The sequence below is a fragment of the Schistosoma haematobium genome, chromosome ZW, assembly GCF_000699445.3.
Source record: "Schistosoma haematobium chromosome ZW, whole genome shotgun sequence".
Lineage (NCBI taxonomy): Eukaryota > Metazoa > Platyhelminthes > Trematoda > Strigeidida > Schistosomatidae > Schistosoma > Schistosoma haematobium.
Window position 1 is genome coordinate 17104875 of NC_067195.1, and position 27594 is coordinate 17132468.

General features: G+C 31.5%; 1 protein-coding gene across 1 annotated transcript; it reads right to left on the bottom strand.

Annotated features, from left to right (window-relative positions):
• Positions 1–302: 302 nt before the first annotated feature.
• CBLL1_1 (Cbl proto-oncoprotein, E3 ubiquitin protein ligase-like 1) lies at positions 303–27294 on the bottom strand. Its single transcript, XM_051210548.1, has 10 exons — positions 23855–27294; positions 19334–19539; positions 17028–17325; positions 13995–14208; positions 10934–11255; positions 9174–9263; positions 7396–7825; positions 6698–6902; positions 2442–2596; positions 303–1330 (listed from the first exon to the last, which is right to left on the bottom strand). Exons 3-10 carry the CDS (start codon positions 17218–17220, stop codon positions 1161–1163), a joined length of 1779 nt encoding a protein of 592 aa, XP_051070554.1. The 5' UTR covers positions 17221–17325; positions 19334–19539; positions 23855–27294; the 3' UTR covers positions 303–1160.
• Positions 27295–27594: the final 300 nt, after the last annotated feature.

Below are 27594 nucleotides of genomic sequence, written 5' to 3' on the forward strand. Positions count from 1 at the left end.
AGTACAAACATGTAAAGAAAAGCAGTTTTAAAACATCTTTTATCTATGTAGAGCTTGTGTAAAAATTTAACAACTCCAAGGTACACATAAATGGCTTCAAAATAGACTCACCAAAGTTCTTATAAGAGCAGGTTACCTATGGAGACAGAATTGCCTAATTTAAGGTGGTCAAATCATTACATAGTAGATTATCTACATTCGTTACAACTGTAATAATAAATAAAAACAATCTTTTAATATGGCATTTAATGGCCCAATATCTGACCCCAGTTATATCAAATGATTACTATTAAAAGATACATCCTGGCTACCGTTGTATATAATCATCCACTTAAATCACGTTGGTTAATAATGGGATTAAATAATTCAAATACGAGAATGGACTTCCAATACGTACATATGTCATACACTAATCAATCCAGAAAGACAATCAGAGAAACTGAACGAAATTACGCGCGTTGGAGAATGCGAATGAACCAACTCGTTTTGATAAAGCGTGACAATATTTATATTCAAACACATATATATATGCAAACACATAATGAATAGGCTGAGCAATTAAAGACATACGATCATATAAAAATTCAAGGCTAATAAGTGAATTATTGACGATGTCAAAATATAGCTTGAGAAGAATGAATAAATTGGTCTGGACAGAAGCCAAAATAACCTATGTGTGCTTGACATAGTACCAGCCATTACAAGCTTTATCATATACACACATAAATGAAATATATTATTTTAATCACTGATATCAGTCGACAGTAGACATCAGTCATTCTAAGACAGTCTAATAGATAGTGATTTGTAGCGACTCCAAACATTTCTAATAAATTAAACGTTCAACCATTAGATCCTTCAGCTATCCATGAAACACCATTAATTTGGCATGAAATTATTTCTTCTTCATTACATATTTGTCAGTCAGCCAATCATATGACATAGTGAAAATCGATACTCATTACTACATGATACTGATGAAACGCTCACCCCCCCTTTCAGTATGGGTAATGTGTAACCATATTAATTATTGAAAATTATATTACAACTAGATATGAATACAGAGTTAAATTTTTGTCTTTTTTTAAATACAAAATTACACATTAATAATAAAGTTTCAGTTCATTTTCTGAACTTTAAACATTCAAAAAATTTATGGTTTATAATAAACTGGTGGTTATAGCACAACAATTTGAAACAAGATATGGTAATGTTTGTGGTAAAACCGCCCATTCATTTGTTTTTAAATTGTAAGTTTGAATTAAATTTGATGGTTCCATATTGTTACGACCACCAATTAAAAAGATATAATCATTCCATATACGTGTAGCTAATTATTCAACGGAAAAGAAAACATTAAATATAAATCCTTAAGTTTTAAGATTTAATTTTATTGATGAAGTTTTGTTCTCTGAAGTGTATGGTTTGGCCGTGGAACTCTCATTGTTTTTCTGAACGACATTATCAGCACAAACATCAGGCTTTTACCTGAAGCTCCACGACCAGATCATCTAGCTCAGAGAACAAAACTCCACCTGAACTACAAATCTTCTCCACTACTTAATTTGACATTTAAAAAATTAGGAAACCTTGTAGACAGAATACTAATTGTTGATACAAACTTAACTGTTATAATCTGTCGTTTCTGATTAATTTGTCAAACTAAACAGTGATAAATCTAATTTGAGGTTTTTCTTCAAAGCATCTCTCTACAAAACTAAAAAAGTAAGTTCTTTTTAATCTACTTGTTGTTAATATTCCCTGTTCTTGAGATAAACTAAATACAAAATCGTCCAAGGTCATAGGCACGTGCTGATGATCAGTAGCAAGTTAGGATGAAACGTCCCTCTCAATTCATCTCGATTCCTAATGGTTTTTCAACTCAGATCAGTCTGTTATCTTCAGTGAGAAATGATCACTATGAAGCTCCAAACTATATTAATACATATGAAAGATTAGACATTAATGTTTAGAATATCCAGGTCACCCATAGTTAATCAGTACATTTTATAAAATTCTTCATTTTAGGATTTTTCTCATTAAAAACTATTTCTAATTCAGTTTATATGATAAAACAACTTATATCAGGCTTGTTTGTCGACCGATCGTTATTACATAAGAAACAGTTGATTTGATAATTTGATTAAAAGTAAATGTAAATAATTAAAATGAATCGAGTTTAATTCATTCGGTGTCATCTGACGACTTTCAACCTGAATAAGGCATAATTACGAATGTTTTTCTAGACAATAAATACAAATAATAATATGCCATAAAAGATTTTTGATTTCAGTACAACGACCTAAAAACCTAGTACTCCTAGAGTTAGCAACTGTTGAGTATTATTTTGCAGTGTAAACCTTATGCGTTCTTAAAGAACAAATTGTATTTTATTCAATGAGATATTAGATTAATATTAATTGACAGTAAAAATATATTACCAGCAAATGCCCGATGTAAAATCATTGGTTTGCCTTTACTCCAAATTGTAGTTTTCAACGAAAATATATCTGTGGTATTTACACAACCAGTTTCATTAGCTCCACCGCATACGTATACACAATCATTATGAATAAAAACACTTGAAGCTTCACGTCTAAAACGCATGGAAACAAGAATAATAGTAATTATTGATGATGATGATGTTGTAAACTATAAAATTCGTTAATCTCTGCATACCTTAACTTGAATGAATTATATACAGTATTTGTTAGATACAAGAGTTATTTTCGCCACATAACGACGAGAAATAAAGACAAAAAAATGTGTCTCAAGCATTGTAAACAAATATGTATGGTGGCTAGCAGTGAAATCTAGGATGTGCGTTTCGCCATATTCGGGACTCGTCAGCCGGATGCTGATGTCCATTCTGGGACTGGAACCCAGTACCATTCAGTTCAAATGCCATGGCGTTTGTTGTGAAAACTTCTCGAATTTAAACATATACAGCTACATGGACTCGGGAAGCAACTAAAATGCTGTATAAATTCCGACAAATATCAATATAATGAAATAATTTCACATCAGTATATAAACATTATTAATGAAACAGTCACAAATCAATTTATATTGTTTATCTTACTTGTGGACAATACTTCATTCTGAGCTCAATGATTGATCTAATTTTATAGTTTGTTTAATTTCAGTCTGCAAGTCACGTGTAGATATGTGTGACGTTACAATAAAAGATAATTCATATGTAATCATGAATTGATCGCAAGATAATAAATTAAACCTTAATAGTGTTACATGTTACGATCAGATATTCCGTGAAATCTTTATAAACAACTACTGTTTAACTAGAACTTCATTCATCATGTAAGCAACATGTATTATTTATAACCCGTAATAATTATGATACAGCCTATAAACTGACCGATAAATATACTATTAAATTTATGGTTGTCCTAGAAAACTATTACGATCCTATAATCACTCCGACATTCATCAAAACCTGAAGTAATTTCCATATGATATTTGGTATTACATCTGTCTCTTCAGCAGCAATCACTTATTTTAGTGAATCACCTATTAATCAATAATCAATATGAAATGAAGCCCAATCAGAAATATTAATATTTTAAACAATTACTTCCCATTAACATTGAACTATGTTTTAGTGCCTATTTAGTATAGTATGGTATAATGAATCTCAAAGAAAATGACACATAGATTACAAAATTTTCATGAAAACATATAGTATCACTATAATTATGATTTCAAGCAGGCGGTAAAAAAATAATTTATTACAAAGCACAAGTTTGTCACTTTTTATTCATATTAGCGATTGTTCATTAGAATTATATCACGATGGTAACGTTGTTTCAATTTTACCTAGAAACATAATCATTATATCTCTTTGTTGTTTTCGTTTCAACAATTGCTAACTCTGCTAAAAACCTTTATGACTTAATGACAGTGTTGAGACAATTCTCTTAGGATGTACTTATGCCAAGAAAGACTGATCATTTACAGTTCTTAACATCAATGACGGGAAGATTAAAGCACCCTTGATAACTGACTTAAAATTTATCGCTGTTGCACGAGCCAATAGCTGGTGAAATTCAGTATTTGGAGTTTAAAGTGAGAGTAACTGGATACGGGTCCTTGTGTTAACATCAACACGGGCTCAAAGATATTTGGTTGACGAGTTTCAAATAGAACAAAACAAGCATCCTAGACCCCATTATCCAACTCTGTTTAAGATTTCTAATTGTTGCATATATATGCTTGCTAAACTTAAGCATTGAAACAATATAAAACATTTCCTTAATTATTCATGTTTAAATAATGCTTACAAGAAATAATGACTTTTGATCTAATTTGACTTTAATTTTACACGTAACCCTTGGTTGTAATAATTCCAGTTTTTTATCTTATATTCTTCCATACACTTGAATTACCAAACACACATTTATCTTAATAAAATAGGTTTTAACCAAACTGTCTATCAAAATTAAAATAGACTGAGAAAAACATGACTTTCATTTAATATGAATAATTAATTAACGTTTGATATAAAAGATTGATAAATACTCTACCATTCCTGTGAGCCTTAGGTTTACCAAATGCATAGGTTACGGGTCAATACAGCTGAGAGTTTTAAATAATCTAAAAGGAACTAACTTATCAGTTCTCTTTAGTTATTTTTAAATTGTTTTGCAGTTCATACAAAACTACAGACGAGGTTCATTTTCGTAAAATTTGATGAGGAAAACGTACTTCTTGTCATATAAGACTATCAATTCAGAGAATAGTTGTAAACTATAAGTCTATATTTTTAGAATTTATGCTTTTTGTCTGATACAATTTGAAAACAGTATAAGATTAGACTTTGGTTACTTACAAAAGTCTAAAAGTAGTAAGGTTGGTCAAAAATAATATTTCATCGAAATCATGAATCGGCCAATGTTAGACCACCACTAAAAACCTGGAGGCACTGGACGGCCGTTTTTCCTAGTGTGGGATTCACCAGCAGTGCTCATCCATGGTTTTGTACTCGAGATTCAGACCCAAGACCTTTGGTCTCGCTGATTACCTGGTCGGTATCGAATAGTGTTTATGCCTTGAGGTTAAGCGAAGACGTGAAACCGGAGGTCTTGGGTTTGAGTCTCGAGTACGGAATCGTGGATGCGCAGTGCTGTGGAGTCCCATACGAGGACGAAATGGTCGTTCACTGCTTCCATATTTCCGATGGTTGTCTAACATTTGAATTAAATTCAATGATCTCCACAACCCCAAACAGAAAAATAATACAGATAATACCTTATTCGTACTTTTTCAGTTTATAGAGACCAAGGTAGAGGAAATGTGAGAATACATAGGAATCTTTACAACCCAGTCATTTAATACGTATATTTCTGACTACCTACCCATTTTTTGATTAATAAATGTAACATCTCATATGTTATTCAGCGAATTAAGAGAGAATACTTTGACACTTATCAAATGACCTGACAAACTTCATATCTATTGATGATGATTTTATCATCCAACTACTTGAATTTGTAAGCACCCATTTCATCAGTGGACAACTTTTGTGCAAACCATTAATTATCCAGATGACTAACAGATTGACTGTATTTAAAAAGAACAAAATTTTATCATCTGGACAGTATTTTGAAGTAAATATCTAAATGCAATACAATAAATCATATACTTATTTCCAAGTGAATTATGTTTTGATAAAGTTTCTGTTTTAAAAATATGGTTTTCTAAGGTTCATATCCAAACAGAGTGTATCTTTGAGTGAATATACAGTACGTTCTTTACGGACATTATCGAATTATTATGGATTTCAACTTAAAAGAATAATAACTTTCTCACATTTAAAACGGTAAAAGATGACATTAAACTACAGTAAATGATTAATTTGTGGTGAAAAACGATGATTTGTAATGATTCTCATTCTTCATCAAATGAACATATACAAAATAGTTAATGGGAATTTATTCTGCACCACCATAATCAAAATATATTGCACTGTTGAAGCAATCATGTTTGGGGTTATGTCTTTTAGGTTGTATTATAAAACTCGGGAAAGATTGTTAGCATTACTGTGTTAATATATTTCATTACAAATAACTTTGCAGATTGAAATCAATTTACGGCTATAGGCAACATCGCTGTATTCACACACCATGTCCACGTGTTATCAGATATCGATAAGATGTATTCCTGAAAATCAACAGTGAGAAAATGCTTACCCTTAAATATGATAATGAACTATGTTAGGTGATTTCCTAGCTCTAGACACACTAGAGCTTTAGACTTTCTAGAGAGAAAGCTTGACTGATGGGGTTCAACCAAGTCGGGAGTGAAACAACTGTCTCCAACACCATAACTAGCCTTACACGACTAATTAGCTAGGCTAAAAAATTGTGTATCAGGTTCCACCTTACAGAGCTGGGAATAAATTATAAAATTCTGTTCCAGATGCGTGTGATCCTGTGGAGTTTTCTGCTCTCAAAAGTTTAGTAGTTTGGCGGCTGGTATCGTTATAAACCTAAAGCGTTCTCCAGCTTTAACTTACTACTAAAGACAACCCGAAAAGCAATATGATGATTAGAAAAATAAAGTAAGCTACTACTTCAGAGATCTACTGTAATAACTCCCAATGAAACAATTTGAAAAAACTTTGTTCATCTTACTTTGGTATAATAAGATTTGTGCTAACAAAATGATCGTGAATACTTACACTTCAGTCATTTTCGCTAAAAACTGCCATTTTCCTGACGTAATATCATACATCTCGATAGTTGAATCGCTGACCCCACCAACAACTATAATTTCATTATTGGTAGAGCAAACGCTACAACCAAATCGTGGTCTCAACATTGACGAACATGATTCCCACTTATTTACTCGTGGGTCCAACATCTCAACGGATGATAAATTTTGATCTGTAGAGATAAAAAGAAACAAATGAATCAAAATGCTGGCAATGAGCGTTTTGAATTTCTAGTCAGGATTGTACTCAACTGGTCGATTTAAAACGGTGGTAGAGAAATGTTTTGTGACCTAACTGAACAACACCTGTAGTTAATACTATAGATTGATCTTAGTTAGACAATCATATAGAATTATGAGACAGTGGAGAGTGGTTCCTTCTTAAATTAAAACTTCTCACCATCTTGCATACAAAACCCCATAAGGAATCAAATCTATGACTTTCAGACCCTGTAGAGATCATGTTACTCCTATACTATGACGTCTATACCTCGAGCTTTATACTTCAAACTTAATTGAATTCAAGATATTGTTCGAACATCACCCACCTCTATTAATAATATCTGTCTGAAACTCAAATCGTTAGGTAATATTTAGAAACCTACATAGTTAATTTTAACACCTACATACATCCTTATTCACTTAAATTATTAAAAAAACGCTTACCGTCTTCTCCGACACCTCCTATAGCATACATCACACCATCACATTCCGTAATTGAATACCAACTTCGTCCAATATTTAAATTTGGTCCACTAGACCATAAACCTAATGAAATATCGTAAATATTAGATGTTTTCATTGAACATTTGGGTTTTCCACCAACAAGATAAATTTTATCATTTAAATTGATAGCCCCAAAACCTTTTCTTAAAGAAGGCATAGTTTTTAAATTTGGTAAAATTATTTGTTTTAAATAAGGAAATGTACATGATTCCATATAATTATTATTTGAATAATTTTCATCAATATTATAATTTTTGCACAAATTTTCATCCTGATTAATAAATGATTTCATTTCAAAAATTTTATAACATGTTATATTTGATGAGAAACTTTTGTTACATAATCGTCCTCCAAAGCATATCAAAGATGTCTGAAGTAACAAGAAATATTTCTTTTTAAAAACAAAATAACATCAGAAGGGTTTTTTGTGGATATTATAATAATTTCAATGGTTGAGATCATGAGTCAGTTGAAGCTAGACCACCATGGAAAACAATAGGACGAAACGGACGTCCAGTGCTTCCAGGTTTTCCATTGTGGTCTAGCTTCAATTGATTCATGATCTCAACCATTGAAAAAAATAACAATTAATGCACAATACTGTTAATAATTATCTACCGATAAAATTCTCAAATGAACACCATGATGATGACGATGATGGTGTTGAGTCCTTCAAATTGAATGACTTTTGCCATACTTCAAATGGTTAAGGATTGTTAAGGTCCTGTACCCAATAGACTTGATGCTCTTTATTCTCTTCTTTTCCGTACCTCATTTGTAGTCCACAGCTATGGAGATTCTTACGCCCGATACACAAACCTTACGTACGTGTTCTTCATGGTCACAACTTATACTAAGTGCCTTTCAATCATTACTGTAAACTTATCAAACAGTTCTACTATACAAATAATTTTCAAGTAAACCTCCTTGAACACTATCCTGTAAATCATTGCTGATTTCTGAATGCTACATCTTAACAACTCTGTTGGGCATCCACTCTATCTGTAAACACTTATTGGAAACCTCATCATACTTGTAAAAATGGTGTGTACCCGCTTTGTCGGAAATATATTATGATTATTCATTGGGAAGCCGTCATTGATTTTCTACATCACTTCAAAAGTGCTTATTTTAGGATTCTTTCATTTGTACTAATTTATAGCGATCAGAACCCAATATTACTTTTGTCCACAAAGCACATATTTAAATTAACACATTTTTAACAGTTCCGTTTATCTTCTAACGAATTCTGATCGAAATGCAACTGAATTTTAATCAATTTATTTAATTGCATAAGAAACATCTTGTGATGACAGATCGATTCATTTATGTCTTGGTCATAACGATCTTATGAATTTAGAATTAAATACTTTATAAGTCATGAATTAACATGTTTGATTATTCGATTTGGTTGAATTATAGTCAGTTACTCCGGGAATATATCTGTTGACAACTGTCACTCATTGTTAAAGTCTAATAACTATGTTATATTCCTAAGAACATAATTGGAAATACAACGAATCAGGTGATTTGATTAACTTTCATTTATTAACCCTATAATAAGTTATCTATATGTTTAAACAAAACTTCGTTAAACAATAATATTAGATAGAATAACTAAATTGGAAGTAGATGCCTTAAATACTTTGAATACTTAAAGAAAAACAAAGTGGTTTGGTCAGTATTAGAATGTTAAAATGTACTCAAAAATGACTTACATTTTCTGTAGTTTGTTTTGGCGAGTCACTATTCAAATCGCATACCGGTAAATTAGTCAACGTCAACTCTTTGTCTATAGAATGATTTGACTGAAAAATATGTATGATGTAAATTATATCACTAGTCATTCATATGTATATAAGTAGATTCTTACTTGAATAGATGTTATATTAATTTAATTTACTTTTCATGTCAAAGTAACATCATTTGAAGATCTTTTAGTAACATAATATTATTGAGACATAAGAAAGATTGGTTCTGTGAAGAGTTCTGTCCTCGGAGAATTCGTGTTCAGAAGCTGTACAATCGCAAATATATACTTCTGTTTCAAAATGATAATAATTACAGTAATAGCGATAATAAAATTCTATTAAACATGGTAACAGTGAGTTAGAATAAACAAAGGCAATAAAATGTTATAGAGGTCTCTATAGACTTTTTACCCCCAACAGGTTTATTTCTGTGTGTATGATTCTCATGATTACAGTTCATCTCAATTTTAACAGATTATCTTGTCATGCTTAGCCTTCCCTTCCCAGTTAGAATTTATTTACTTATGTTCATGATGAATATTCAAACACTCAACAACAAAATTATGATTAGTTTCTTTGGTAAAAAGAACGTTATATCACTTTTGTTTATTTTACCTCACTGTTACCATGTTTAATAGAATTTTATTATCACTATTACTGTAATTATTATCATTTTGAAACAGAAGTATATATTTACGATTGTACAGCTTTTGAACACGACTTCTCCGGGAAGAAAACACTTCACTGAATCAATTTTTCCTGTTTTACGTCTTAAGGGGTATATTTCGTTTGCTTAATGATAATATTGAGCAATAATTTTACCCTAGTTTATGACGATTTAAAAATGAACACTCATAACCTCACATAGACTCAGACTTACGGAATTAACTAGTTAGTATCGAGTGGTTTACAATTGTCATCTTCTGATAATTCGTGATATAATGCGCTTCTCAACGAATATGATAGGTGGATAGCTGGTTCACTTCAAACCTGACCAATCACTACTATATATTTGAACCATCGGATAACACTTCACTGGATGAATGATGTAAGACTGGCCGTTAAACTTCAAAGTCCTGACTTAATTACAAGACAGTTAGACTTATGAGATGAAAAACATTTTTCAACGGTGGTATTAGCAAATATAATTATCCTCACTGATATTTAAAATCTTAAAGATTAGTGAGTTTTTATCGTTTAACACTAAAGTCTGACTTTAGTTAGATAACCAATTGAAAACAAGAAACAGTGGACATCTAGTTCGTCTTAGTATAGAACTCTTTAACGGTGCTCACCCGCCCCCAAACATCGATTGGTCTTGGTATCTTTATTTCTCATGGATAGAGCTTTTTAAAATTTTGGTAGTATATTGATCACAACTTTTATTACACTACACTGTCCCTAACTTATAGGTACTTACGAATAAACTTTGATAGAATTTTCACATTTGAAGTGTTTTGCTGACATTGTTTAAATAAGTTAACTTGTTGCTAATGAATTTTCCATGATAGCAATGAACAGTTTATTATATACAAACAATTTACTTAAATGAATATTATGTAATCTTGATTATTATATATATCTAATAGCACTGAAGTGCTGTGCGAAAATGCCAACTCCACTGAAATATAAACATTTGCTTAATATTGCTTATTTAAAAAGAAGAACTAGTTGAATATTGCAAGAAGTGTAAAATACACATTGATAATTTTACCTTACTAACTTACTTTACGATTCCATTTGGCTATTGCTACTGACCTTGATAACTGACCTAAATCAATAAGCGCGTTTTTTACATATGAATGAAATATATTCATCTCTTGATTTTCTAATATATCAAGTAACTTCATTGTGTCTATCAATTGAAAACGTATATGCTCACATAGTTGTTCTTTATATGTGTGACGATTGTCATAATCCTTTTTAATCCATATATGTATAAATTCCAGAAGTTTCCATTCATCTTGAACTTTGAAGTCATCTTGTTCTAGTATTGCTAATAGTTCTTTAGGTTCAATGTTCATAGTCTCATGATTATCTAACATTTTGCTTCAAAGATAAAAAAAAGAGAAAGAAAGGAGACAGTGAATACGATGAAGGTAAATAACTTTACGTAGAAGTATGTTATTTTAAAGAACACTTCATAAAAAGCCAAAAACTTTATGCAAAATCAGTCTACGATGAAATGTAAAAACTTGTTTTGTTATATAAGTAGACTAAAGTAATCGAGTTTTATTTCTCACTAACATAATTAATTATTTTTAGTCAAATAAAAATTTTCGACAAAATGATGCAACTGTATGAATTAATCTGAAGAAAGTATTGGAATATTATGATTCAACACAAATTTGCTAATAGGTTTCAGCTTGGTTTTTATAATAAATGAGAAGTGAGCGATTAGAAGTTTCATCCTTGACTGTAACTACTTAACTAGCCTATTTATAGAATTCGTCCAAATCTACTAACTTTGTTAAGTAACAGAAACTTTAGATAACCATCAGAACAAGTCTGAACATTCATGTATAAAAGAAATTTATTTTGAACTTGTCTTTAATATAGTCTTACCCCATGATTATTTTCATTTGACTAAGTGTATACTTAAAAGTGTATCCATCTGCTCTTGTCCTTCTAAATTTTATTAATAGCCATATCCAGTATGATTTTTTTCAATTCTTCTAACGCCTTAATTATTATAATACGAACTTTTCAGTTATCTTACTTTATTCACATTATAATTTGATCGTGGATTCACTCTACTGAGGAGTCCCACGGTAGGGCGAAACAACCGTCCAGTGCTTCCAGGTCTTCCATGGTGGTCTAGCTTCAATTGATTCGTGATCTCAACTATGATAATAATATACTATAATATCGACAAAACCCCTTCTGATATTTAACTAGTTAGTTCTAGACTCCTTCCTTCGCTTATAATCTTGTGTTATTTATTATCATCTGAATTATATAACATAGTATCAGGATTTATTATACGCTTATTGGTTGTCTGTATTTCCTTACATAATCCAGCCTTATACATATATCTGCTAACTGGATACACGAATTGTGGACTTCAGACTTGTTTTTGCTATAAACATAGAAATCAAATATGTGACTACATATTCATTTGAACTTAGCAAATTCTACATTAAAATAAATAACAATATAATGAGTATGGTCAAAATTATATTTTCTTTCTTTTCAATTAAATACAAACTATTGATTTTAGTTTCAATTAACCTCCATATAGCAAATGGCTAAGTGACTAAATAAACTCAGTATCACAAATTATCAAAATAAAATATCATAAAAATCAATAGTGTTTTTCATTTGTTGTTTTTTTTCTCTACGTATAATTTACATATTTTCTCAGGTTTTTATTTGTTTTCATAGAACCAGTAAGTAATAAGTAATTGTTAGTTCACGTACATAATTCAAGAATTAACTGTAAGTTTTATCATTTATTGATTTAATTCTTGAAGGTTAACTGATATCATGATTAAGATTGATGTCATCAATAATAATGAATGATCGTCGTGAAGTATCATAAATTCATCAAAGTTGACACATAACTCAGTAATCTCAAGCTAAATGATCTAAAGTTACTATATTCACCGGGAAACCTAAAAGTATTCCGGTTACATTACGTATGCATTTGTAAATGTTCACTGTAGAGATGTACCAAATGTTTTTTATATTTCTTAGCATTTATTGGCTAACATCAGTCAGTGAAAAAGGTTTACCTCCAAACAATTAAATAGTTCGATCCTGTTTCTTAATACTTCATGGCTCATGACGTTTTTTTATTTCAATACATAGTATTATAGTATTTAGGGAGTATATCTTCAACCTATCTACGTAGTTACCATCCAACATATTTTGGGTTACATCAAAAACTGATATTTGGTAGGCCATTGATTCTTAGAATCGGACTCCACGTCAACACACATCCACTACCGTATTAGGGGTCCAATACACTTTCTTCGTGGCACAATATAATAAGTTGACATTTTAATCAGTGAATCAATGTCCGGTGGTTCGCACATTATTTGTTAATTATTACTGTGCAGAGTTAGCATTTTTATAAAAATTCAAGAAGTGATTACTCTATAGTAAAGTGCTTAATACCTGTATTTTTTTAACATAAAACAGCCAAGCACTGTTTTACTTCACGCTTCTATGATACTTTATATCCCATGATATTTTACCAAATTCAGTCAACGGCTTGCTCGAACAGAAAATTAAACTCTTTAATTACTGTTATAAGGTAATAGTCAGTCAAATGATATATCGATAGACTTAATGTTTTTTATCTTGTTCTTACTCACTATTATTTGGTCTATTTGTTCCTAACAATTCGAGAATCCTTATTTATCAAAATACGAGTTTATCTGGTCTAATAACATATACATTAGGAGTTTATTATTGTCAAAATTGATACACTTTGCAACATTTAGTGAGACTATAATTTATGAAATACCTTTGAGTGACACTAGACTGACCTTGAGAGTGTCTGCTACTAAATGAGGGTTATAAACCTGTGTGAGGAATTATAATTATGATTTACAGTTGATGATTAAGATTAGAAATTGTATTTAAGCTTCTCATCACACACTGACATCAGCTATAATGCCAAAACTTTATTTATCCAAATGGATGAATGAATTCCACGTTAAAATCCAAGATTTGTTATCTTATACATGAATTGTTTCATCCATAAATTATAGTCTTACCATTTATAACATTTTATATTAATAGTTAATGTTTCAGATTATCTAAGTTTACTTGTATACTTACTCAAAATGTTTTGCTGCATGTTTAATACATTCATTAGTTAATTGATTTACTTCACAATTATTTACATTATTATTTTGTCTCATGAATATTAAACAATTATTCTCATTTAAACTTGTTTTCAAATAGTTAATACATGCATCTTGAATAAATTGTATGTTTAATAAAACACCAACATTGTACAATTCAATTACAGTTAGATCATCAATTGTAATCTCTGGATAATGAAACATATTTAAAAAAAGGTAAAGAAGTATCAGTGTAAACAGTCGAAATATATTAAAGAGAAGTGTAGAATTTATTAAAATTTTATCAAAGGATCATAATTTGATTCTACTGGGAATGTGTTTTATTACTGATTTTCAATGGTATTTCACTTGAGATTATTCAGGAATATGGAAAGCTTAATGAAATAACTTTTTGTGGTTGGTTTTTTCTTCAGAATAACTAGTTTTTGAATATGTAAAATCGTGAAGACGGATAGTGGCTAGCAGTGGAATCCAGGATGAGGGTTTCGTGCTATTTTGAACTCGTTAGTTCGATGTACCAGGGACGATACAAGTAAACAACACCAGGTGAATTCAAGATTGTGTTTTACAATTTTTTTAATAACATTCAGTGGAACTAGTTAATAATCAAACATAATGTCTCAACACATACACAGAAGAAGTAATATGACTTCATTTTGAAAGCTGTAAGAACCGATGTCAGTGGAAATTACACAGAATGATACTCAATCAGAAAATTTGCACATCACTTACATCTTCGCAATAAACTAACATGACTACCAACAAAAAACAGCACATCTAAATCCATATATCTCTAATCTAGCGTAAATTAGTAATCCATTAGGTAGAACTTCTTTTTCAACACGACAACACAAGATCAAGTGCGCAATAATTGTTTTGAAAAAGAAATCATAAATCACTAAGTTTTTCAAGGGGGTCAACTGACTATAAATATATACACTTGTCGTGTTCGCTTATGTTAAAAGTAATGTGTTCACAAGCGAATATGTTGAACTATTTCAATGGAAAATAGAAGTTTGAAAACATCTAAGGATTCTGTCAGTAATAGTGGCAACAATAACGTACTAATACATCAACCACTAAAACACTTATAATCTACCTATTTTTGACATCCTGGAGTACGAAAACATCCTTTAAAAATAAAATACTCACTTTAAGGTGTCCTCATAAGGCTAGGATTATTAATCTTCTTTCAAGAATTTTGCAGCTACTCAGTTACGTTGATCTTGTTGGCGGTAGTAATCAGATCAATGAACTAGCTAAGATGTTTTGCTTGTTCTCTTTTTCCTGCTTATGACATATGTGACCTATGTTTCTACCAAGAAATCTGTTTATAGCTCATATTACAGATGTTAAAGTTAAACTCCATCTACCTATTTTCTTTACTTAATTCTAGTTAACATTTGAGTTGTGAACTATGTAACTAATGAGATTGACACTTAAATAGGTATATTAGATCAACATCCCGTATTATATTTTAATATCTGTTTAATTACATCAAAGTTATGAAGTGAACTATTAAATTTTTTCAATAAAAATACATGAAGTGAGATAATAGATTTTTATTTGTAAACATCATTAAACAAAAGATAAATCACACTGTACTTAAATGGATAACATTTTGTAACAATATAAAGACGTTTTCCCGTCTTTATTCAACTAATAGTAATTGGAAGTTGTGTCATATTATGTCCAATAAATGCTGGAACTCAGACACTGAAAACCTTATTTCGTAAAGTCTCTACTCATCAGATTTAGCATCTTATGATATTGTTTCTTTATTTCTGGATCACAAAACTGTCATGTAGAGAGTGATACAGAGGTAGTGAGATGACGAGGAGACATGAGACATAAGGCATCTGAAGAACATGACTTCTAAAGACTTCCAGAGATGAGTTGAATAACATCTGATTGTCATAAGTAGGTAGTATTGTAAATAACTATCTGGCTAATATGAATTACATTTCAGAAAATGAACATTCAATGATCTCAGGTAACCTGTACGCTTTCTACATTGGAATTCCTTAAAGGTAAGTATAACACAGATTAACTAAATTTACTACTTTCCATTATTATTTATCAATAATATAACCAAATGAAACATTATACTAGCAAATTTGAACGCAATCGTTTTTAAAAAGGACAATTATAAACTCATTATAAACTTCATAATTATTGTGTATTTAATAATAACTGGAGTTTGTCTTGTCCTGAGAGCTGATGAAATTCTATCGACATTATGTTGCAATGCATCCACTAGAGTAAATGAAATTATGTTACTCTTTACTTTATTTGATACTACGTAGTCAATAGAAATCTATGTATTCATGGTTAATACTACTTAGTAATAATCAGTAAAACATATTTACATTCTTCAGAGAACTGATGTCAAATTGCGATTGCTAAAAATAGAATGGTAGACAGTTATTTTAATTGTTGTTATAGCTACAGAGCATTTCGGAATTATATCTAAAATCATAACCTAAAAAGTAATGAAGTTACCTTGTGAATTTACAGACATTAATACAATGAAATACATTGAAGAGGAACTTATCCCACAACTACATTCAAATTGTTTTCACTGTGAATAAAAAAAATCAACCAGTAGAATCTTGGATTTCTTTTAACTAAACTCAAATGTACTGAATTTTATTGTCAAGTGAATAGAATCATCATATTGATTATTCATTTGAATCGATACCTCTATCACTCAGAAACTTAGTAAATCCTTGAAAATATCACATGCATAACAATCTCATTATAAAACACATCTTCTAAGCTATTAAAGACAATCTAATAACTTAAAATTGTTTCTTGAATACATTAACTTATTACATCATCATAGTCTTTACAATAAAAAAAGAAGAAAAACTCAGTCACATTCTGCCTATACAGAAGAATATTTTCAACCCATTTTATTAATTGGCAGTGCTTATGTTGTTCACAATAATCAATAATCAATATTATCAATAACCATTTTTGAAAGAAGAAAAAAACACAGACAAACCTGATTGATAAATATATTTTACAAAAGTATCCAATGTTTTCGCAGATATACGACCTAAATAAAATGAATTCTTTGATTGTTTTACTGTGTTACTAACGTGATTATTATTATTATTATTATTATTATTAATGTTATCATAACAATTTATATTAATATTATCAGTTGAACATTCTACATTTTCTTCTTCTGCCATACAGAATTGATCAATTTTTGTTGAGACAGCACGTAATACACATTTGTGCACTATTTGACTATGTGATTCACATTCTAATAAAAACCACAATCATTTTGTTTAGTTCTAAAATAGTAAAACAAAGAATAATTGTACATATAATCATATTAATAACATTTTATTATAGCGAATTGTTTGAAAGATATTGAGATATACTGAGACATAATATCAGTACGAGAAACATGCCATTTCTATGATTATACATATACATACTTGAATGACATGCGTATACTCAGTGATAACTTCTTATTTCTCATCTCAATGTTATTCATATCACATTCAATGATATTGAAATAAAATCAGATATTGATTGGCACATTAAGGTGAAATCAGTTTCCATTTTATGAAATTATTTAAGAAATTAACAAAGTGAAAATTAATTTACAGACAAAATGTATTATTTGAGTATAGTTCACCTTAGAATAAGAAGATTTTCCAGAATTTAAGTTTTCAATGTAATAGAGTTCATTTACAAACACGAATGCTTTTACTCGATAAACATAATATCATAGAGTGTCGCTGATGTAAATAAAATTTTGTATTTTAAACATTATATTAATCTCTATAAACAAAGATGGATGACGGCTAGCAGTAGAATCTCGAAAGCACGTTTTGTACTAGTCTAAACTCGTCATCTGGATCTACCTGCATCTCAGAGCTGATGTTCACTCTGGGATTCGAACCCAGTGCCGTTCGCTTCAACTCTGGAATGCAGGCACATCCAGCTGACGAGTCCCAAGTAGGATAAGACACGCGTCCAGGATTCTACTGCTAGACACCATTCATCTTTGCTTATAAAACTTGTGACTTAAGGCAATATCGACGCAGTTCACACAGGATACACACATGCCGATAAGAGACCGACCAATTGCAGTCCTAAACAATAACAATATAAAATTAAGTTAAAAATCAAAACAGACCGATGCATAAACCCACCATCACATCATGAAGATTGAAATATATAAGAGATCAAAAATCAATAAGTCACTGAGTAATTTTAGTTATATACTAATGCAGACTGTCTTTATTTTATTGACATCTCATCACTGAGTTGAATTTAATGTAAATGAAGATGATTCTGTTAAAATTTACCAAGTGATAAATCTGTAAATATTGCGACCATGATTGACTGGTAGTTGTGTCAAATTTTAGACAAACGTCTTTACATAGAAATGTTATATTACCCCTTCTTGATAACGATAGTGTTAATCAATCTTGAAAGGAGCATATTGATGGGTAAAATGAACATATTATTTGTCTATATTAACTAGTGTATTCATTTGAGAGTCAGTAGAATAAAAAGAGATCCTTAAAGATTTTTTAACGAAAGTAAATACACATCTCAAAAAATTAAAAACTGGAATAAATACCCAATTAAACTCATAATGTATTAAGATATTTGAATTTGCAGGTTTATTTTATTCTAGATGACATTGAAAAAAATCTAAAGATTGTTTAGTAAAATATTCTATCTTCAACATCAGACATACATGTAATATTCTCTTGGATAAAGACTTCGGTACATCCACCGTAAGCTAGTTCTCTTATACATGTCATTAATTTTGTTATTATTCTTTAGTACTAAATGGTGTACTGTAGAAAAAATTCACTTTAAGTAAGTCATTTGGGTGAGACTATGATTTACGGACGAACCATTCAGATTTAGGATAACAGATCTTGAATTTTGGTGCGAAATTCATTTAACCATTTGGCCGAATAGCGTACTGGCATTTTAGCTGATGCCAATTCGTGATGAAAATCTTAAATCTAATTTCGAACCCTAACCATCAAATGTAAATCATGATCCTTATTCTTCAAACTATTTTATAACCCGCATTCGGTCCTAATTAGTGGGAGGAAATGATCAAGGTCGTTTTAGCACCGCTCAAAGACTGTCCATAAATTATAGTCTCACCATTCCTTGTCTAAAAACTAAGAGAAAGCACCGAATCTCAACATGAAAAATATTTAAATATTTTCAGTCACCAATTCAAATTTGTTTAACTTTTATTGATAGGCTAAAAAAGGAAATCATCTTATTAATTCTTTAAAAAAAAAGAAATAAATAACTAACCTTTGCTGTTGATGTAATTTTTGACAAATATCAAATGGACCCATTGAATTTACAAATTTTCCTTTCATTTCTACCATTGTATTTGTTTATATACATCAGAAAGACACATACATATATGTGATAATGATACACAGTGAAGTGTTTTATGATACAACAATAATTTAAATTGACAATACTTCAAGTTTTAATTCCGAATATAATTGCTCCTTTAATAAATATAAAATAAACATCTTTATTATTTATTCACTAATACACAAAATATTATTCAATATACATAACTTTTCGAAACGTGAAATCAAGCCTATCAATATGTTTTATACAATTTAGTGTAAAAGTACACTTTTGATAGAATGATCTATGCACACAGACATACATATGAAAGTAAAATCACCTGGTCCATTGAAAGTATCACATGATTTTCACGTTTATATAGTGCTTAAAATAATTGTCACTAGCATGGTTACAAACAGATTGTTTAACATAGATCAATAAATTTTGTTTAGGCTTTAAACCAATAAGCATACTTTCTTGAATAGAAATGTTTATGAGGTAGCAGATTTTGTAAATTTGAGTACGTTATAGAGATTACTTTAATGTGATTATATCGTTCGGTTATATCGCTAGAGAATGATATCAACTTGTGAAGTATTGAAAACCAGGGGATACTAAATTACTTGTCAGTTGCAGTTTGAGACTCCTCATCTGTTCTCAATCACGATGATGCCGTCAACAAAACCGAATAATTTCGAAAGTGAAAAAGCTATTACGGATGAAAATTGGTGTGGTTATACAAATTGAAGTTGTACTTAGTTGCCTAGAGGTAACCCACTTGATACTTTCTAGTACCATTCATAATATCGATACTTCCACTGCTCTTATACTTTTCTTGATAACTGCATCTCGTTGTGCTGATATGCTGTGGCAACTCAAATCCATGCATATGTTCTAGGTTCTACATTGCTTATGGTTGTATCACTGAGAAAATTCTGGGTCCGATCTCTAGCGTGTCTGTTGGTTAGCACTGTTAATACGTTCTAGACAAGAACAAAAGTACTGTCAAGTGTCTCTGGTCTTCACTTGTCCCCTAGATTATTTCAGTCCTTTATGAATAAGCAATCTATGGAAAGTAGAATTTTATTAAATGAATAATTGGAACCAGTATATCATAAGGGATCCAGAAAGTATTATATTCAGCATTAATAACGACAGATACGCAATAACAGACCCCTGAGGCTTTGAGTGACAACATCAGATGCTTATGTGATCACTTATTAAACCGGATATTCATCAGATACTAAGCCTGTCTTCTTGTTATCTACTGTCTATTATTTAGTTGTAGAAAGTAATGTAGACAAGATTCATCTTCCAAAAGGCTAGAAATATGATTCAAACAAAACCGGTAAGTAACCTCGACTTAAATTTAGTTTATGTACATCTCAAATAATTTAACTTTAGGATATTACTATGTTAAGTTTCTCCTGAAATACATAATTGTATTCACAATATCTTGCAATATTTTGCAAATAAACCTTTATGACCATTCATTGGAAAGAATTATTTGAATGAACTACAACGTTTGATAAACCTTTCATTAAACCATATACAGAGAAACATTTTTATTAAAAGACCAAAATGGAATAAGATATCAATCCAAGCTAATTGAACATACAAAATGTCAAAATATTTTTCAATTATGGTAATATTACGTAACACAGTGTTACTTCTGCTCCAAATCCTTATTTATGTATTCTTTACCTTTGTACTTATTTTGATATTGCTCTTTTGGTTAAATCATTTAGTACTTCTATGCAAAAATATTAGAAATATTGTTTTTCAATCCCGGTCTCAATGCACTAGGTATTTTGTCTTGTTTTGTTTTTTAAAATGGAAATTATTGTTTTACTCATTTACCCAATTTTGGTCTTTGTATTTTTTTTTTAAAAGAAAAAAGAATGAAATTTATTATACAATTAAAATATCTACATATTCTCAACTCCCTTCGCTAAAAAGCAAACTATACTCGATCTCATTTACAAATGATCTCCGGTTACAACTGTAATGAACTTTGTTTATTTTTTAGGATATGAAAAATTGAAATCAAATTGTCAAATGTGTATCAATAATGAATTATTTTTCAGATGGAAATGCCCTTGAAACTTTTGTTTTCTATATGGGTTTGGGGTTGTAAGCAGCGAGACTATCGGTTGTAGGAGTTTACTTTGGAGGTAGCGTCATGAGTGATTGAAGTTAATAAATCCATGAATAAAACCAGGTAGTTGTTCAATATTCCCAATTTTTAGTGATGATTGGATTGACGTAAAATTGTTATGATTTCTGGCCTGTTAATTATGACGTGTCTAATTCGCCAATTAGAACACGACTGATATGACCTTGGTACTGTACCAAACCAAGGATGCGTTGTTCAGTAAGAGCAGCCTGGTGTCGACTCTAAGCCCTTATTAGTTCTTCCTGCCCAGTCCTGTCCGTGAGAGTCCAAAATAATATCTCAGCATCCACTGTATGAATCGTATATTCCAGACATACGTAGTTTGTATACAAGCAAACCAGGCTGTAACTAATACATTGCGAATAACTGAAAAATAGTAAATCGTATAATAGTAGTCAATAGGTCAAATAAAAGCTTATGACAAATGGAATATAGATATATATAATCTGGTTACTTAACAAGCAAATATAGATAGTGGTTAACAGTGGAATCAAGAACGCACGTTCCGTCCTATTTGGGACTCGTCAGCTGGATGTGCCTAATCAATTGCAGTCCTAAACATCAATGGGAAGATTCAAGTAAACAATCCCAAGTGTAGCTACTTAACAGTTATATAATACCTGCTTATGCCTGTTACTCCTCGTGGAGGAGCATAAGACGTCCATCAGGATCCTCCAACATACTCTGTCATCGGCTGTCCTTCCCAGTTGTTCCCAGTTGCCATCCATTCTATTGATGGCTGCCTCCGATTCTCGATGCAACGTGTTCCTCGGTCTCCCTTCTTTCCTCTTCCAGTCAGCATTCCATATTGTGGATCACCTCGTGAACACGTTTCATGATGTCTGCAAAGTATATTCTATTTCCTCTTCAGTTAGAAGCTGATTTGTTCTCTACCACAGTGGACTGTTGCTGATCGTATGCGGTCAATGGATATTGAGTATCTTGCGTAGACAACTGTTTATCAATACCTGTACATGTTTGATGATGGTTGTTGTAGTTCTGTAATTTTCAGCCCTGTACAGTAGAACTGTCTTGGCGTTTGTATCGAAGATTCTGACTTCTACGTTGGCTGATAGTTGTTTTGAGTTCTATATGTTCTTCTCTCGTATGAATGCTGTCCTCATGCCTTAACATCTGTATCCCATCATCCTTGTTCATCAATGATGAAAGCCAGATACTTGGAAGCTTCCACCTCTTCCAGAGCTTCTCCATCAAGTATGACTGAGTTGGTGTTCTCCGTGTTGTATTTGAGGATCTTGCTTTTTCTCTTGTGTATGTTGCGGCCTACTGATACAGAGGCTTCTTTCCCACTGGTTTTCTTCACCTGCATTTGTTACTATGTATAAGATAAAAGAGCTAGATCATCTGCGAAATCCAAACCGTGTAGTTGCAAGTTATATAATTAAGACAAAACTATATAAACAATAAATCGAATTGAGCTTTAAATGTAAGTATTAAACCTTTGAATTCATCATTTTAAATAGATTGTATCAGGCTACATTTGTAGCTTAATATTAAGGATGATGATAGCTGATTCTATAAATAATTGTTAAATGCACATCAATTTACAGATATGATCAGGTTAATATAAATGGAGAGGGATTATCTAGAAAATATAAGGTTTCATTGTTTTTAAGGACATGATTCATAAATTATTTTTAATGAGCATTTATCACAAACATTTTAATATTGTAGAACATAAAATCAAAGTTAAATTCATAATCTAAGGTGCAACAAATTCAGAGCACAGCATTATTTTCGAAATGTATAACGTGATTTTCATCAATCTTTTCAGTGAAAAGTTCTCTTTAATAAGTAGTGTATGAAAAAAAATAATTAATTATTGAACGGCATCACTACAGCGCTACCTGCATTTTGTAAAGTGATAGATGCCGCATAAACCTTAATGAATTAAATAGTTTGTTAGATAGTGAAATTGTTTTTTGTCTCGCAACACTGTTATGAACAGCATTACTTTGGGGTTATTATTACTCTCTAGGCCTGATAAGATTTAATTAGTGGTAGTTGCTTTTTGGGGAAAAAAGAATTTATTGAGATATCATCTGATTATGGTGTATCGTGGTTATGATATTATACAAAGTGATATATTTGGTTTTTCCACTGTTGATAGCCACAAGATGCAAGATATTAGGACCAGTATTCTTTTCGTTGGAGGACTGAAGTGTCATTTCTTCAGAGATAAAATAATTGGTGATTTCATGATGAAAATAAAATAGATATCACGGAAGAACAGGAACAAGTAATCACTGTAATATGTTTATAGTATGTCTTACATTAACTCCATCTGTAGACCTTCGGAGGTAAATGCCAGTCCCAAGTTAGGATAAAGGAGGAAGGTTTGGCAGGGGGTCTGCAACTTCATCCCGTAAAAAACACCATCCAGAAAAAATCACTTATACCATTTAAACTCTGTCCTGGGAGTTGACGGATCTTCCTGTAGAAGAATTACGATGTTTTATGGCGAAAACCAAGATTCTTCACGACGACGATACCCCTTCTAACAATCAGAGCAACGAATAATATAGGTACATGGAATGTCAGGATAATGTGGGAGACAGAGAGGACCAATCAAATAGCTGAAGAAACGAGGAGAAACAACCTGCAGGTTCTCGGAACAAGTAAAACCCATTGGACCTAAGCTGGACAGAAAAGATTAGCTTCGGTAGAGACGTTGCTGTACTTTGATCATAAAGAAAAACATACTTGACACACAAGAAGTTGCATTAATGTTGTCCACAGTGTTATATCCTAGCAAAAATTAAATTGCGAGTAGCTTCTGAGGCCTATTGATGGACTAATATTATCTATATATTCTTATGGTACAACTATTCAGTAATTAGATTATGTATATCAACATTCCCCTGATTATAAGCTTCGCTTTGATCTATAGATTATCAATGAGCGATTTACTGTTCTTTGAACTTCGCAGATAACCCGACTCTTCTATACCATACACAACAACAAATGCAGGTGAAGATAGTCAGTGTAACAGCAGACTCACAAGCAGTGGGAGTCAACATACACAAGGGAAAAGGCAAGATCCTCGAATACAACACGGAGAACACCAACTCAATCATACTTGATGGAGAAGCTCTGGAAGAGGTGGAAGCTTCCAAGTATCTGGCTTTCATCATTGATGAACAAGGATGATGGGATACAGATGTTAAGGCATGAGGACAGCATTCATACGAGAGAAGAACATATAGAACTCAAAACAACTATCAGCCAACGTAGAAGTCAGAATCTTCGATACAAACGCCAAGACAGTTCTACTGTACAGGGCTGAAAATTACAGAACTACAACAACCATCATCAAACATGTACAGGTATTGATAAACAGTTGTCTACGCAAGATACTCAATATCCATTGACCGCATACGATCAGCAACAGTCCACTGTGGTAGAGAACAAATCAGCTTCTAACTGAAGAGGAAATAGAATATACTTTGCAGACATCATGAAACGTGTTCACGAGGTGATCCACAATATGGAATGCTGACTGGAAGAGGAAAGAAGGGAGACCGAGGAACACGTTGCATCGAGAATCGGAGGCAGCCATCAATAGAATGGATGGCAACTGGGAACAACTGGGAAGGACAGCCGATGACAGAGTATGTTGGAGGATCCTGATGGACGTCTTATGCTCCTCCACGAGGAGTAACAGGCGTAAATAGGCAGAAAGTAAACAAACAATATCTCACAATAAGTCTAAATAAATGTTAACTATTAAGTCTCGCTGTTTGCTCATCAGCAACGTATCTTGGGAACGAAATTCATTCGTAATGTTTTTATTTTGTTTGTAGCTTTCAGGCATAAGAGATGAAAGACTTAAAAATCAATGATCTACAATTAAGTAAAATATGCAAATAATGTGTTTATTATTAAATTTCTTTACTTAATATTCTGATTTTTATGGCCGCCAACGAATTTTCAAGCGGTAATGCTATTCCTTAGATGTCTATTCGTGTTTCGTGTCTTTCTATCTCGTCGAGCAAAGGTTCTACTTAACTTTTATGCAGTTGATATGTAGTTACTACTGTGGTGTAAAGATTCCTAATGAGTATGGTCGTCTTTTTGTCATTATCAATAATACTGTATTCCAACACATTGTATAAGTGTTAAAATACTGATTCTCAACACATTATATTTTGCATTGATTCTAAATTGATATAGTATGTAATAATAATTTCAGGAAAGTCTATGAAATTACTTAAATACACACATGCTAAATAAATTCAATGTAGTTTTTCAGCCTTTATTGTTCAATAGTATCACAATGTGTCGTGCCACCAACCTTAATTAAGTTGATTTTTCGGTCAAATGTTTTTTTCACAGGGACAAATATGAGAAATATAACAGAAAAATGTGTATTGCCTTGTAGAACATAATTTGTAATTTCCTTGTCAGTTTGAAGTGTTTTAGTTAGTAGTTTCTTTAGTCATTGAATGCAGACTAACCAGAGATTATATTTATTATGACAGTCAACATACTTTGTCTGTTAACTATTAGAAATGATAAAATACTGGAATTAAGTTTCAATACTATTGAAGTTTGTGGCTGTTACAAAATTAAATGTGTGTACATGGATCAAACTCTTACAATATTATCATATTTTCACTTTTCTTAATACCCATCTCCAGATATGAATCCCAGGTATCTTCCGAACTTTGTTCCATTACTTATCGAGAATTCTTAAAGATATTAAACTTACAAATAGACTGTAATTTAGCTTTCACTAAACAGAGAGAATTAAGAAACAAAGGTGAATACGGTCAGTGCTCCATTTCGATATCAAAATGATATTCCTACAACTAAATGAATAATAGGCAGAATGATACATTTTAAATAAAAATGTGTAACATTAGGTCCCATAAAATCAAATATTGACAAAGGACTCACTATAGACTAGAACTCTTACGGATGTTATCTGTTATATTGTAGCGGTAAATAAATCCCTAAAATAAATAGCACTGTAAGTTTTCGACATTGGATGCTGACCATATGTTTTAGTGGACTCATCTAGCTGAAGGCGCTCGGTCAGGCATCCGCACCAGATCACTTGTGGTAACGCCGTGCTCAACATCAACCGCAATCGCTAGCCAGATTAGATCAGAGAATTCCGATATATTGGTCATCGCCAAATATACTCTTCCGATCTCCTCGACTCTGTCTTTTGATTTCTCTGGGTGGGAACGAAATATATTAGAAGGTGTTACTGGTAGAAGCGTTGTCAAACACTGAATACCTGTGACATCATCAATATCATTATCTCGTAATCTAAGTGTACGTTATACTCGATAATGAGGTTGCTGTATATTTTACGAATATTATTTGCTTTATTTTAAAAAAATTATATGAGTAAGTAACAGTTGGTCAGAAAAAGACTTTTTTACTTTGGAAAATATTCAGAAAATGGAATGAACGATAAAGTACACATTTAATAAGTAAATATTAAAATAAACCATTGAGTCTCTCCAATCAGTATGTGATAAACACATCATAGTTCGTGTAAACAATTATGGAGAATATAGTAAAATATATGGGGTAATTTGTTGTTATTTCACATCAATTAGCAAATCTATGAACGAAATTGGGCTAACATCCAGAAAGTAGACGTGTTGTAGCGGTAAATAAATCCCTAAAATAAATAGCTCTGTAAGTTTTCGACATTGGATGCTGACCATATGTTTTAGTGGACTCATCTAGCTGAAGGCGCTCGGTCAGGCATCCGCACCAGATCACGTGTGGTAACGCCGTGCTCAACATCAACCGAAATCGCTAGCCAGATTAGATCAGAGAATTCCGATATATTGGTCATCGCCAAATATACTCTTCCGATCTCCTCGACTCTGTCTTTTGATTTCTCTTGGTGGGAACGAAATATATTAGAAGGTGTTACTGGTAGAAGCGTTGTAAAACACTGAATACCTGTGACATCATCATTGGTGAACCCGACATGATCTGGTACACCTAATTGCAACTGTGAGTCTGTTCCTTTTTGGGATTTTTATAT

Bases quoted from the DNA above. Each gene is read 5' to 3' on its own strand.
- CBLL1_1 (XM_051210548.1), bottom strand. From the start codon at position 17,220: ATGGCAGAAGAAGAAAATGTAGAATGTTCAACTGATAATATTAATATA. The intron at 7,826-9,173 runs GTAAGTCATTTT...TTGTTACTTCAG, and splicing joins CAAAACAAACTACAGAAAAT to ACATCTTTGATATGCTTTGG. The intron at 1,331-2,441 runs GTAATATATTTT...TTGAATAATTAG, and splicing joins TTTACATCGGGCATTTGCTG to CTACACGTATATGGAATGAT.